Source organism: Helicoverpa zea, chromosome 14, assembly GCF_022581195.2.
Source record: "Helicoverpa zea isolate HzStark_Cry1AcR chromosome 14, ilHelZeax1.1, whole genome shotgun sequence".
NCBI lineage: Eukaryota > Metazoa > Arthropoda > Insecta > Lepidoptera > Noctuidae > Helicoverpa > Helicoverpa zea.
The window spans coordinates 10,424,119-10,439,082 of record NC_061465.1 but is presented as its reverse complement, the minus strand read 5'-3'; the positions used below and the strand labels follow the sequence as shown (position 1 = coordinate 10,439,082).

Sequence of the window (14,964 nt, the reverse complement as noted above, 5' to 3'; positions counted from 1 at the left end):
CAGACAATAGTGATAGCGGTATTTCACAAATCACAACATTTAGATTTATGGTGAACTGTACAAACGTAAGATCTTTAATCAAACGTCATAGGTAATTTGACGATCCTGTTGTTGGCACAAATGTCAAGACGGACTGACAAACTGATTGTCCCGTGTTCGATTCCCGGTACTGTCAACATTTGTGTGATGAGCATGTTTGCTGGCTGTGGTCTGGGTGTTATAATATGTATTTGAATATCACTTGTAAACGTACAAGGTAATAAATTTCTTACCTTGGGGCTAACCTACCAAGTATCAAAGCTGTCTCGATATTTATTGAATAAAAAAATGTGTGTATAAAGAAACCGAAAGTTATTTTCCTGAGAAAATTAAATTAAAAAATAACTTACGCAAATAATCACCTGAAATTAATTTAGATACTGAAAAAAAATTTGAAAAAAAATCTATACCTGGAAGCCAGGATAGGTCTTCGAGGTCTGAAATACAATCGGTTATATTAAATAAAAAAAAATACTGGTACTATTAATCAGACCTCAGGATTGATCATCATAATTTAATTGTGTACCAAATGATCCAGTAGACCCTACTTCGTTTTCGAAGACGTCCTGTGTATTTAACATTCGGCATATTAATCTACCTGTTATTACAGAAAGCCGACCCCAACATAGTTGGGAAAAAGGCTCGGAGGATGGATGAATCTACCTGTTACAAAACATATTATGATGTAGAAATTTACCTACACGTTTATTAAATAGCCCTATCTATGCAGTCATAGTTCGATGGGACGGCAATCCGATACGAGTAAAGATCAAGTGCAAAACGGCGCCACGGGCTCTCTGAACCGTGAAGTCTGTGTGTGCTATACCAGCTTCACGATTAACTTACAATGTAATCTCAACTGTTTTTTTGCGTGGCACTATTAATATACTAACTCAATGAAACTCGATGATTATCAGAAAAATGATTGGAATTAAATTGTCTTAAAAACAGAATTTTGGGAAGAAACCATCTTCCTACCCTATGGGCGCAATGCTTATGATACGATACCATTCTTTCCTGCTTCCACCATCATATGAGATGTTTTATCGCACGAAAGCATTATACTTCTGTGACTAATAGTACATGTTCATTGTCTTACTGTGGATTACAATGACCAATCCATCTGTTGTTTAATTTCTATTTCTAGTCGAAAACCAACGGATAAATCGGTTATTGTAATCCTAAGTTAGTATGACTGCGCTTACGCATACAAATGCAATGTTAAATGATCAATGTTGCTGTGCCCTAACAGGGTCCACAAATGTACGTAGCTGTAAGCTTATTGTAACACCATGTGAAACTTGTGGAACGCACTAAACAATATGAATATGTGCACGTACTCATGTGTGTATACACCCATACTAGCTTTCAGTGCATTTACATGTGTGTCAAAAAAACACATTTCGTATATTTACCTGGCCACTGCACCACTTTATCATCGTAGGCGCTGGTACAAGTATCAGAAATCGGCATGAACACATAGTCCCATCCCTTATTGTTGTACCGCCACCCCTTAGAGTTGAGAATGAGCGTCCGTTCCGTGGCGTACGCGAATATCAGGCAGTACACTATGTGGTGGAGCTGGCAGCCGAAGCCGCAACCCTGGGGAGGAAGGAAAAATAAATAAATTAACAAAAGTAAATTAACGTTTTGGCTTGACAAAAAGCCTCAGTATTATTGGAATTCTAACTGTTCGCCGCTATGCCACCAGTACGCTGAAAGAAAATAGCTTATTTCCTTTCTCCAGGCTGTAGGTATGTGTGTGCAAATGATATTGTAAATGGGTTCTATTGGTATAAAAGCGCAGCAGACGGACAGAGTTTCTTTAGCATTAATAAATAATACTCCTGAGTCTTAGAAACAATTTGGCGAAATTCTTTAAGAATAAAGAAACAAGCGAGCCGCGATTCAAAAAGAACCTTAATCCCAAAACGTCTACTAAGCCCACAAGTTACTACGCTGATTTCCTATCAAAGTTTCTTCACCCTAAATACAAATACTCAGCACCATTTAACACTCTAGCGTGAACTGGAGCGACCGAAGCCAAAACATGTCTCAACAACAAGCGAGTGCTAACCAGCCAGTGTTAATTGTTAGTGTAATGGCATTCAGATGCATTTAGCATAACGGACATGCAATCCAACTGTGTATTAGACTCTTTCGTCAGAACCAGTCACAGTTCCAAGGAGATTGCGATTCGAGAGAGTTCGATACCATTATCTATGATACTAGTAAAAAAAACACGTGTGTTATATGAGAGTACTACCTATATAATATTAATATTTTATTATACATACTTTTCATTATTTACTGTTGTAGCTAAGGAAGTCATAATACATAGGTATGTAGTAATTTCAATTGTCTATATTACGGTTCATAGGATACTAATAGTAACGACGTATCCTTTGACTACAGCACGCTAAAAAGAAAGATCATTTAAAATATGTCTTTTCTATTTACATTCCATAGGTTCAGCCGTAAATCTTTTCTATCGAACTTATTGTTATTAACGCAAAATACCTTTTAAACGCAAAATATCACACCATTGTCTAAAGAAATATGTCATCTCACATTCTCATGACCATACGAGAATAAATCAATCCATGGGAAAGTTATATTGAAAGCAACCAAATTACTATAATTGTTTTATAGAACAAGTGTGGAAAGAGGAATGGATGGGTGACTATCTTATCATGCCAACTTTCTCTGAGCGATACACAGGAGGTACTTTAAATTGGTGGATCCTGGTTGTCATTTGAACATTCATAATAAAAGCAGTCTGACAACCAGTCTTATTACGTGGTATCCAGTTGCCTAGGTAACTGGGTTGAAGAGGTCAGATAGACAGGCAGTCGCTTCATGTAAAACACTGGCACTCAGCTGCATTCATTTAGACTGGATGCCGACCTCAAGATAGTTAGGACAATGATACGTTGAAACTAAAGGACTAAAGTTAACTAGGTTAATGATGAAACTTTCATAATACTAGGTACCTACGTTTTCTCTGCCATACAAAACTAACATCCACTTCATTCACATTATGTGAATATTAGCATTGCATACAAGCATCCTACGTTGACCTTTTGACAGTCACGAACAATATGAGTAGCTACTTTCGTAATACCGTCGCTACTAAATAACGTATTCGTGTATGTGAAAACCGGATAAACATTCCCAATTATTCATAGTGAGTGTAAAAGTTTTTTAGGTAAAATTACATATAGGTATGTAATTTTACCTAAAAAACTTTTACATTAAAAAACATTTTGTTGTCGGATATCCCGCGCGGTTACTAAGGGAAATTGGTAAATAAAACTAATATGTATGTAATTAGATTATGGTATACCTATTAAGTGAAAGTACTGCCAAACTGATTCATACAAAGGATAGACATGTACGGAACGGAACTAAAAACGACAGGTTCACCATTGAGAGATTACACAATGTTGATACGTGACCATAAATATCGAAAGAAGTCGGTTAAATATATCCAATCCAACATTATGCAGTTACCATGCTGTATTTACTAATATTATATATATATAGAAAAAATATTATATGTAATTAAACTCAAAAACTACTAGATTTATTCTTTCACTATTGAAAAGCTACACTCTTCCCGAGTAACATAGGCCATATTTTATCCCCGTACGGGCAGCAGTTCCCACGGGACGCGGGCAAAACCGCACGAAAACGGCTAGTATTGTTATAATATTCAATATATTAATATTATATGAGACTGTTTGTGGCACTAATAACTCGATTCTCAGAATAGTTAAGGGGTCAAATCGCAATATGTGTTAGATAATTAAACTATCGTCCTTGCTCTTTCGATAATAGAGTTAAAATTGTTTTTGTTTTACACACATTGTTTTATAGATGCTAATATGTAGGTACGTAGTCCAATATTTCACAGCTTTGTAGAAATTCATTATAGCCGACCCCAACATAGTCTGGAAAGGACTCGGGAGATGATGATGTACAAAATTCTGGAGAAAGAACATTATTTTTGACAGCCAATATCAGAATTGGTCCACGCTAAAGATTTCGATTGAAACATATTTCTGTAAATATCGCAGTTTATATTTAGAAGACATGTTGCTAAGCTTCCTTGTGTGGCAGAAACATATAACGTACCGTGAAGCCGAAACAAATTATTATGCCTGTTAGTTTCTTAAAATATTTTAGAAAATAATATTTATTATTCTATGCCAATACTTCAAGCGTGCTATTGAAACTTAAAACAAAGGTCGCCTTACCTTCGAGATAAAAACTATTATGCAATAAAACAGCGATAAGGTCATGAAACTACAGTTTAGCTAAACTTAGAGGTTAGAAGTAACCTTACAAACTAATGCTTTGTTATTTTTTTAATGTTGGGTTAATCGCTTTCTTTTAATTTACACGTGCGAATCAACATCGCAATCCGTTATCGGCTTTACCCATGGTCGGTACGTTTTCTTTAGCGACAAGTAATTTGTTAATAGGCGAAGACTGTTGAAACGATAAAACTTTTAATAGTAAGAGAAAAGGACTAACCTTCAATACTCCGTAATTAACTACTATAAATAAATAAACCTATACAATAAATACTACGGTTTGGCGTATAATAAATCGAATATAAAATCCCGAATATTGAGCAACCGACCCATAGTCAAATGATTATAATGTAGCGAAATTTTTTTGCTCACATAGAGCTAAGCATAAAGTAGTATTTACCAACATCCATTTTTCAGTACATACTGTTTATTAATAAACCCATTGACAATTTGCCATCAACAACATCCAAATCCATCCAGTGTCTAACCGACTTCTTCCAAAATTCCTTTTTCAAATCCTTCACACTGGCTCCCTTGAGATATAAAACCTAAACCTCCATAGCATATAAAAAAAAACAGCCAGATACCCAAAACAAAAAAAAAACAACACAAATCCCATGATATTTAGCAAGAGGCCGGCAAAGTAAACAACGCGAAGTCAATGACCTGTTGACGGATGCGTGCGCGCGTGTCTGCGAGTGACGGATTGTGACGCGTGCGCTTGTACCGAGCTTAATATAGCTCAGGGATTGTAGGGCTAAGAGTGATCGTAACAGGTGTTAGGCGGATTTGTGAAAGATGTATTGTTTTTATGTGAAAATGGCGGTTTTGGAAAAATAAATAGGTGGTCAGCTGTAAGGAAGAAGCGATGTCAATTTTATGTAGTGGATAATAAACTTACATGTACTTTACAAGTGTATTCAACTGGACCTTGTGTTATGTTATCAATAAACCCAAATACATTAGGAAATTATTTCGGCATACGTCATACTGATATTGGCGGAGGCCAACGTTTAGCAGTGGACGGTAATTGGCTAAAATGATGATACTTAATCCAATTTGATTAATAAAACTGCCAAGATATTATCCTTATATTGAATCTATCAAATCTATGGCAAAGAGAAGTTAAATATCCACTTCACAAACTGTACCTTTCAACGCTTACTTCTAGCGACTAACAAGGGTCGACAAAGCAAAAAATAACTTTAACCTATTAGTAAAATTCCCCATAAATCATAAGGAAAGCCACACGCAACGCCGTGGACTAATCCCCAAGTTGCCCCCGTTAATTATAGTAAGGAATCGCTCGCTAATAGTGATTGATGACAACAGGTGAGGAACGATCACTGTAAATATACGAGTGAGTTGTTGTTGAAATGTCCATTCATTTGTAGAGTAACATCTTAATCCAACTTGGTGATGGAGAACTATTTGGTTAAAGTGCCGAAGAAATTAGATTCTTTTTGGAATAAGATTATGAGAATAGTTAAATTTAATAAAGGTGGTCGGCTCAAGGTCTAAATATCCTTGTTTATGTTTGACTGATTATTTAAATTCGGCTTTTATCCTTGTGACTTTTGAAAACTTATAAAGTAGCAAGAAATATATAACACTATAATTAGTACTTATTTTAAATTTCCGTCAATAAAATAATTATTTTAAATCTATACTATAGTCTAATTAGACATATTGTTATTGAGACTGGGAAACTGGAGGATATTTTCCTTAACCAGTTAAGGATAAAACCATTACTTAACATACTGCTTAATGAAGTAGATTGCAAAATTTAACGCAATTGCACCGCAGAGTTGTTTGCATACAAAGAAATGCAAAAACATGGCGATAAGTAGTATCTTAGCTATTTAAAATTCAAATGAGAATTGTTTGCAGATGCAACAGTAATATTGAGGATATTCAAATTAGTGAAATGTCTGAAATTCTCAAGCATTTAATGTTGAAAAATGCTAAGAAAATCAGTTCTTTTTAAAGACGGGAAATCATGAAATGATCAATGCAATGTTTCCCGAGTAACTAGGTTGAGGTTAGATAGGCAGTCGCTCCTTGTAAAACACTGGTACTCAGCTGAATCCAGTTAGACTGGACGCTGACCCCACCGTAGTTGAGAAAAGGCTCGACAGATGATGATCGAGTTTAAACATCATCTCTCTTTCTACATAAAGGCCTGTTGAAAAATAAACTTACCTTATTCAAATTACAAATGAGTTTTCTAGCGTCTTTACAATCGGGCGGGTTCTGTAGATAATGTAACCGCCTTTGCACCAGATCGCTGACGTTCGCCGCCTCCTGCTGTCTCCACTCGTGGTAACCGTCTATCTCTTGGAGGGTTTGCTGGTCTGAGAGCAGAGATCTGAAAGAGAGAGTGGGTTTAGAAAAAAGGCTATAGAAGTAAGTTGTATGGGATAATATGGTGAAATAATATTTTAAACCATCTGGGTCAGTGGGACGTCTCTGCTAATTGCAGCGTGAAGTGTCTTTAGTTTGAAGAGAAAGACCATTCTGAGCTATCACGTCTTTGCCTAGCTGTTACTCGTAACTCTAGGTTCGAAGAAAGGAACAACCAACCAACTTCATAATATTTATAAACAATCAGGACTTAATACGCTATACTATGTATAAAGGAGGTACGATACCTTTCCTTTACCCGACCTTTCGGCAGTATTGCATCCGTGACCACGGTCTATGCAAAGTTTTATAAATATGTGTACAAATCGCAAAGTTTAAAAACACCTCCATAAAGTGTCAGTTAAAGAGATTTCCCTTTTGCCCCGTCCTTTTGTTGAATGTTAATCAAAAGTAATTATACGGCCAGCAAAACTGCCAGTGTTGAAATAAGGTTATCAGCACTATATGAGTCGTCACCCCGACCCATGCGGTATTGTGTCAATAATTTCAGTGTTATATTAGGTTTAAAGATATCTTAATTTAAACGAGAATTCCTTGTCTTTAATTAATTTATATGTTTATATATGAAGCGCAGGCTACCGAACTACTGAATAGATTGCAAAAACACTTTTATTAAACAATAAGTTTGTATGTAGTATTTACATAACTGTTTGAAAATAAATATGTGTTCAGTTTCTTATAGTTAGAGGTAAAGTTTGTGATGTTTTAGAAATGAAATGTAAGTATTATGGTGTGGTAGTAAATTAATGGGAAATACAGCTTTTATTAAACTAATTGTACATTTCTCCATTGTCTGAGATGTAGGTTTTTAGTGTGAGGTATGGCTTCCTGTGCCTGGACAGAAGCCTGAACTCTAAGAGAAGAATCTAGAGGAATTGAAGACACTATCAACGATAATAACTTAATCCACGCATAGAAAAAGCCAAAATACATAAGTGTCAGAAGTAATTTTAATCTCATCATAGCTTTAAGTACGCACTACTAAATACGTGTGTGCCACTTAAAACTTGACGACGCGCGTGACTCATCGATTTGTTTATACAAATTATACGAGACTGTCCACTTACGATCGAATCAAAAGGATATTTTAGTGGTACTTCTTCAAAGTAGAATAATGAATTAATTATGTACTTTATTTCCTCTTGTAAATAATATAGGTACCTATATGAAATAAATGTAATCGGCGACCAATTAACTACATATTGAGCTACTGATATCCCATACTGGAGGTATAAGCTTGCAAACAATAAGCAGTTACCCACATCCTGGCAGAACAATTTCCCGATGCTCAAGACTTGGAGCCAGAAGCGCTAAGTAGATAGCTGAGTCGAATAGTCATACAAAGACAATTTGCATATACATTTACATACCTACACAAATATGTTTCACCTCGCGAAATAAAGCATATTCTTCTTCCTCCTGCCCTGTTCCATAGTATTGAATAAAAATCGCGAAATAAAGCATCTCCACCCATTTTAATCGGTACAGTAGTTTTGTTTGGCGTAAAAAAGCGACAGAATTATATTCACAGTCGTAAAATAAATAGAGTTTTTTCTCTGTCATCTGATTCCATAAAAGGAAACTTGAAAGAATGTGAATACTCAAGCATTTTTCATTATAAAGGTACCCAAATAACTTAAGAACCATACCTAAATAATAATGAATTCAACCCAAAATTTATTGGTACCAACAAGGGCTAAGTACGACTCAACCCGAGTAGGATCAATACTGTAATTGATTTTAAATTACTGTCATCACTAATAAATAATACAAACCACTAGCACATTACCATCCTTCATTTCTGGCATTTACTGAAAAGGCTTTCTTTTTACTACAATGAAATAAAGGAGAAAGAACTTGTTTAAATTCAAACAATTTTTAACTTTGTTGTCATAACATTAAGGTTGGTATTTAAGCAAGCTCTGATATTGGTAAAATTGAGGTGTTGACATTCCTGCGAGTATGTTGTGGAACAAGAACGAAAGGAAAGGGCAATTAGCCTCTTCTACAATGTATACTAATCAATTAATATTAAACCAAATCTACTAGTCTACATACATCTAATCTACTAAATAAAAGGACTTTTTATTTCTTTTCTTTTACCCAAAAAAAGCCGAAACTACTGAATCAATTTGAAAAATTTAACCGTTGGAAAACCACATTATCCGCAGGGAACATAAACTATATTTTATTGTGTTCTATCCGGGAACGCAACGCAGTTTCCACGGGACTTAGTAAAACTGCAAAATACAGCTCATTCACAATAAATTCGCAAAATATAAGTCCAAATAGCCTTCTCCAGAAGTCTCGCTTAATTCGCGAACCGCAACCGGTTTTGTTCATGACGTAAAGTCAAAAGTTTATCTCGTTCAACCGTATCAGAAACATGTGCGTATAACATATACTGAAGTACAGGTTATAAACGCGTATGTTCTACTTATTTTTGATATATTTTACTACAGTGTGACGTATGTATATTCATTGATATTGATGGAAACATTGAAAGAAAGAAGAATTCAATTGATTTGCATAGAAATTCTTTTAAGAAAAAAAAATGAAAACACCAATTCATGGTGAAGACCCAGCATAATCTGGAACAATGTGCTCACATGACCGAATGAAAAACTACAGTCTGCTATTACTGACTGATAGCTATTAAATTCAGAAATAAACAATACGTATGTCATCACTTAGTTAAAACTGTGATTGAAATTCAACTCTACATCAAAATACAAAAAGTCTATATTCGCTATTTCAAGAGCAATAATAGTCGTACCTACAAACAAAAACCAACCTTTTCCTCTCGCTAATTTGGTCCAAAATCGTCTGTATCTTCTCCGCTTTGCCGTCTTCTTGTATCACCTTGGTCAGTTCATGTTGTACATAATACCATAGCTCCTTGGTGTTGGAGAATATTCTTCTCCTGAGATTCTCGTAGTCTTCCGAAGGTCCCTGTCCCCCGTCGAAGAACAGGGACCCTGTGTCTATGTCTTTCAGGTTACCATGGAGGCTGGAAACGTCAAGCATTTGTTAGAAAATGGTCCCTCGAATATTAATTTTGAATGTCAACCATCTTCGTCCATTAGTTTATAGATGGATACTGACTATGAAATTAGGGTGTAGTAAAGACTTAATTTCCAATTATTATTCGGTTAAAGTGAAGTAAAATGAGCTCGTTCACGTTAAAAAAAGGCAATTACTCATCGTTCAACTAATGTCGTTAGACTAAACTACCTATAAAATTATTTAATTACAAATACATTTCCATTATTAAAAAAAAACGACATGTCGTTGCCTTTAACTAATAATGGAAAAGAAATACGCAATGTACAACAATTACAGTAATAAAACAAATAACAACATTAATACTTATTACCATTTTAATGATCTTGTTAAATGACACTAAACTTCCTTTAGATACGACCAACACATTATTTTTACTATAAAACATAGAAATTCTAGCACATTTTATGGATTTCCTGTACCTATACCTAATAAATGGGTAAATGTTTGTAAATTCCGAAATAACTATTACCTAACACGATTTTCTATTAGCACTACATATACAAATACGGACAGTCAAGTTCAATAACATTTACGGTACACAAAACATTTAGTGAAGTTCAACGCTCACGATTGTGAAAATCCCGTGAAAATATGACAAAATGACTACACAACGATAAGTGATATTTACTCTTATATTATTATATAATGTTATATGTGTTAAAACTACACAGAAATAATTAAATGTATGTTTTAACCTTGCGGCAGAAGAAGAGCTTTTGTATTGCCATCCAGACGTCTCGCTATAAATTAAAATTGAAATATTTCTGCTAGAGATAACTGGGTATTTAGGAAAATAAAATAAAAATTACAGTTGTTAAACTGGGACTTATCCTATCTAGATTAATTTTCTTTTAAAAACCATAATTTACCTTAAAATAAATGACATTAATATTTGTAAGGTAATTGGAAAATATTTCCTAATCAGGTAGATGGACCCTCTCGTGTCTGATAAACTATGCCATATTTTAGGGACAATCATCAACTGCCATCATTCATCTAACCACAATATGCAAAGCGTAAATACTCCTTGCTTACTTACCTCGAAGACTTTTTAATCTGTGATATAAGATTACTGTGCTGCGCCCTCAAAGTCTCCAACTGAGACGATACCCTTTTTAACCTCTCTTGAAATTCTATTACTTCGTCCTGGCTTCCACTGCATCTGCAAAAAAAAAGGTATTGAACATCTAGGTTTTTTTAAACAGTAGGTATGTGTGAATATGGAAATGCAAAAAACATTCAATTTGATGATCAAAAGCTTGTCACTAATGTCTTAAACTGTGATTATAAGGGCTGTAACTTTGATTATGATCTGGCTTTATTCAAAGCATGTGTCACAGCAAAATGTAGATTGATAAGCAACATTCAAACTATTTCTTTAGAATCTAGCTTAAATATGTTATGTTGTAAGTGCAGTATACATATTCGGAAATGATTATATTATTTTGGTAGACTTTCGTTGACATAGAACCGATATCAAAACTAAAACAATGCGTAGTGCGACATCTCAAAAAACAAGTTATCAAACGACGTCACAAACATTAAAAAAAAGAAATTGCTACTCAAGTTTTTTATCTGGCAGAAAGCTTACCCGTCATTAACGCTGCAAATAAAAAAATAATAATGTCAAAAGAAACAGCACTTAACAGTTAATAGCAGAAAGTGATCCCTCCCAAAGGCACCTCGCCCTAGACTTTATGGCATTTTAAAAACAAAATCTGGTATTTCCATTTTCAAAATAAAACTGCATGGCAGTCTTTGTCTTTGCTCGGTCACACCAGTCTATTTTCGGGATATAAGAGTTGTAGCAAGCATGCAGCAAGCCGGTCTGACTAATAAGAAATACGCAGATACAAAAAAGCTAATCTGTAGGCATTTCCGTCATATGTATGATTAAAGTGGCCATTTGTAAAACCTGTTTGAGCTTCCAGAGATGAATGAGAATTCCCTTAGGTAGATTAGCTAGTCTGCTAATAGCTTTTATAGCTCGCTAGCCTGTTGCCAATGCCTTATCAACTCTTAATTATAAATTGTCTAAAATAATGTGTGCCTTCCTGTTTTTTGGGTTTATGATCTTGGCCTCAGCGAAATCAATTCGGCAATCACACTGATTGGTCTACTGCTCAAAATTTTTGATTGCCCGTAATTTACAGTTAATAAAATCTGCAAGTGACTTCTTTTTGATAGTTTTGTGTACACCTAAATTCAAACCTGGCTTCAGAACAGCCCTTTAGAACATTAAAGAGTCCCTCATATAACCCGTTATTCCCTAATTCCTGTCCCTTGTTCTATTAGAGGTCCTAATTTTGGATCTACCTCATCCTCCGAGCCTTTTTCCCAACTATGTTGGGCTTGGCTTCCAGTCTATTCGGATGTAGCTGTATACCAGTGCTTTATAAGGAGCGACTGCCCTATCTGACCCCCTCAACCCAGTTACCCGGGACCTACAGATTTTGGACCTACCTGAGTGGAGATATAACGAGGTAAGTAACAACTATCCAGATGAACAGCAGGACGACAGCGGCGCGCTTCCATTTCGCCAGGTACATCATAAAGTAGTCATTGACTGTGGCCGGCCCGCTCGAGTAGTGCTTCATTCTCGCGGCGGCATCGTTGGGCGAACGTCAGTTCTGGTGCATCATGCTTGTCTGGAGCAATGGAGAGTAAAATATTTAAAGGGTTATATTTATTTAAATTAAGAGAAGGGAAGAAGCTTGTAGAATTTCAAAGGGATACAAGAAATCGCCGACCCACATGATAAAACACACTATATGCACGACAATATGGACAAGGGTAGCTGCGATGAATGCGACCCATTTTTGTAGATATATCGAGTGCGGGATTCCAAAACATACAAACAAGACTTGCGTATTTTATCTACACCTGCATGAGTCATACGGGATCAAACTCTGATAGTGTCTATAAATCAGACACTGTGGAGACAAATACAATTTTAGCCACAACAAATCATGTTCAATAACGACCAATGATATTGAAAGATTATTTCTTTGACCTTCGGTATGAATGTACTAGGGCATGCAATACCGGTTAACCGGTTTCGTTTTTACCGGTAAATCGCCCATTTTTGCGAGTTTTAAATTACCGGTAAAAATAATATGAAACCGGTAATTTACCGGTTTTTACGTTTTTCTGATAAAATATAGCAATTGTTCATTTAACGTCAAATCTTTGTTATGTAGCCTGAATATAATGTAATGTTGCATACATTACGTATTGTAATAGTGTTAAAGTTGCTGTTTTTTAGAAAAGTAAACTTGTGTGTCCTTAACTATCTATAAGTTAGATACAAATCTTTTTTCTCATCTTAATTTATAAAATCTAAACAAATTGTATTCATTCGGTTATTCTGTTTTTCCTCATAGCTGTCAGCTCATACTAGGTACAAATGTAGCTAATGCTTATTTTACCTACTCTATGACCTTACTGAGCAAGGGCTTTTACTTCACCACCATGCGGACAGCTCTGAGGACACGGTGGAGCACACAGTCCAGGTGTGCACTGCCTGGGAAATGTACCGCCGTGTTGTCGTCGAGGCTATAGGCAGCGGCGACCTTTCGCGTCCTTCCCTGGTTCAAGCCATGGTCCGGAGCTAGAGGGAATGGGAAGCCGTCGCCCCTTCTGCGAAGCAGTCATGCTCGAGAAGGAGACGGCAGAGCGACTGCGAGTAGCACCTCTCATCCCAGCCGCTGTAGTGGACCAGGAAGACACCACGGGCGCCAAGGGTCGAGAGACGACTCCCGGCCACCGTAGGCGTCGGTTTGTGGGCGGTGAGTTCGGTTGGCTCATCGTTCCACCGTCTGCATAGACAACAGACCCGTGTTAGCAGTGCGCGTTGTTCCACGGGTTCCTCAGGGAGATGTCACCAAACCCAGTGGGGCCCAGCAGGGCCAAGGCCTGCCGGGGCCGCGGGATTGTTCGAAAGAGTTACCGCTACCCTGGTCCATAAAACGCCTACTAAAAAACATGGGTTTTAGACAGAAAGAGTCTGTCATTTGATGATTTACCATAAAAAAGGACTTTCCCTTCAATGAAAAATATATTTTTTACGGTAATTCTTAGCGTTCATCCCGTCTTGTGATGGGGTCGGCTTTCCGTATCTTCCTTCTTCCACTTGGCTCTATCCTCCTGAATAGACATCTTCCTCTTCGAGTTCGCAGATTTTCATGTCATTCATTACGACACTCAACCACCACGGTTTCGGCCTGCCTTTGCGCCTTTGACCGGGTATATTGAGATTGAGTATCACATTCACACTGCCGATGTCCTCAGGTGTCACTCCTTTTTACATGTCCGTACCATCGCAGCCGTTTCTCTTGCATTTTGTCGGCGACATCGCGTACGGATGGTACTGACATGTTTTTTGTTACGGCCCACGACACAAAAAACGTTTACCACCTTATACTTTTTTTGACGACCTCGATGGCGCAATGGTCACCATGCCGGACTGCCGAACCTGAGGTCCCGGGTTCGATTCTCGGTTCGGTCGACATTTGTGTGATGAGCATGCTTGTTGGCCGTGGTCTGGGTGTTATAATATGTATTTATAAATATGTATATATGTAGCTATATGTAGTTTATCAGTTGTGTTAGCACCCATAACACAAGTTAATTAATAACTTACCGTGGGGCTAACCGACCGTGTGTGAAAAATGTCCCGGCATTATTTATTTATATACTTTGCATATTTATTTAGTTTTTGCTTTAAGACTACCCAATCTTATTGTTACAATATCACATTTTAAAAAAATTACAAAAATTACCGTTTTACCGGTTTACCGGTAAAAATATTTTTATTACCGAATTTTTACCGGTAATTTTTGTTTTACCGAAATTGCATGCCCTAGTCTGTACGTCTACTCAATTATTAATTCATCAAGCTAGTGTCGAAGTATTTCAAAAAAAGTGTCTACAACTCGCTTTTGTTCATAATTTATGGAAATAAAATGTTGTCTGCCTGTCCCATTCAAAGTTCATCTTTAGGAGAATTATTAACAAAGTGTAAGAAGAATTAGACCTTTTGAACCGTAAGGATAGAACCATTTGCGTTCTAAAACCATAAAGGTACAAAACACGATCATTTAAAATGTAGTCAATA

The 14,964-nt window shown here is 36.3% G+C and overlaps 1 protein-coding gene across 1 annotated transcript in view; it reads right to left on the bottom strand.

The window, feature by feature from the left end:
* LOC124636299 (alpha-(1,6)-fucosyltransferase) overlaps positions 1 to 14,964 on the bottom strand; it is a 33,019-nt gene that overhangs the window by 9,903 nt on the left and 8,152 nt on the right. The window contains exons 2-6 of the mRNA XM_047172336.1: positions 12,312 to 12,496; positions 10,888 to 11,010; positions 9,577 to 9,792; positions 6,561 to 6,726; positions 1,455 to 1,641 (exon numbers count right to left, since the gene is read on the bottom strand). Of these exons, the coding sequence (XP_047028292.1) occupies positions 1,455 to 1,641; positions 6,561 to 6,726; positions 9,577 to 9,792; positions 10,888 to 11,010; positions 12,312 to 12,445 (826 nt within the window). The 5' untranslated portion in view covers positions 12,446 to 12,496. The remainder of the gene's footprint in view (positions 1 to 1,454; positions 1,642 to 6,560; positions 6,727 to 9,576; positions 9,793 to 10,887; positions 11,011 to 12,311; positions 12,497 to 14,964) is intronic.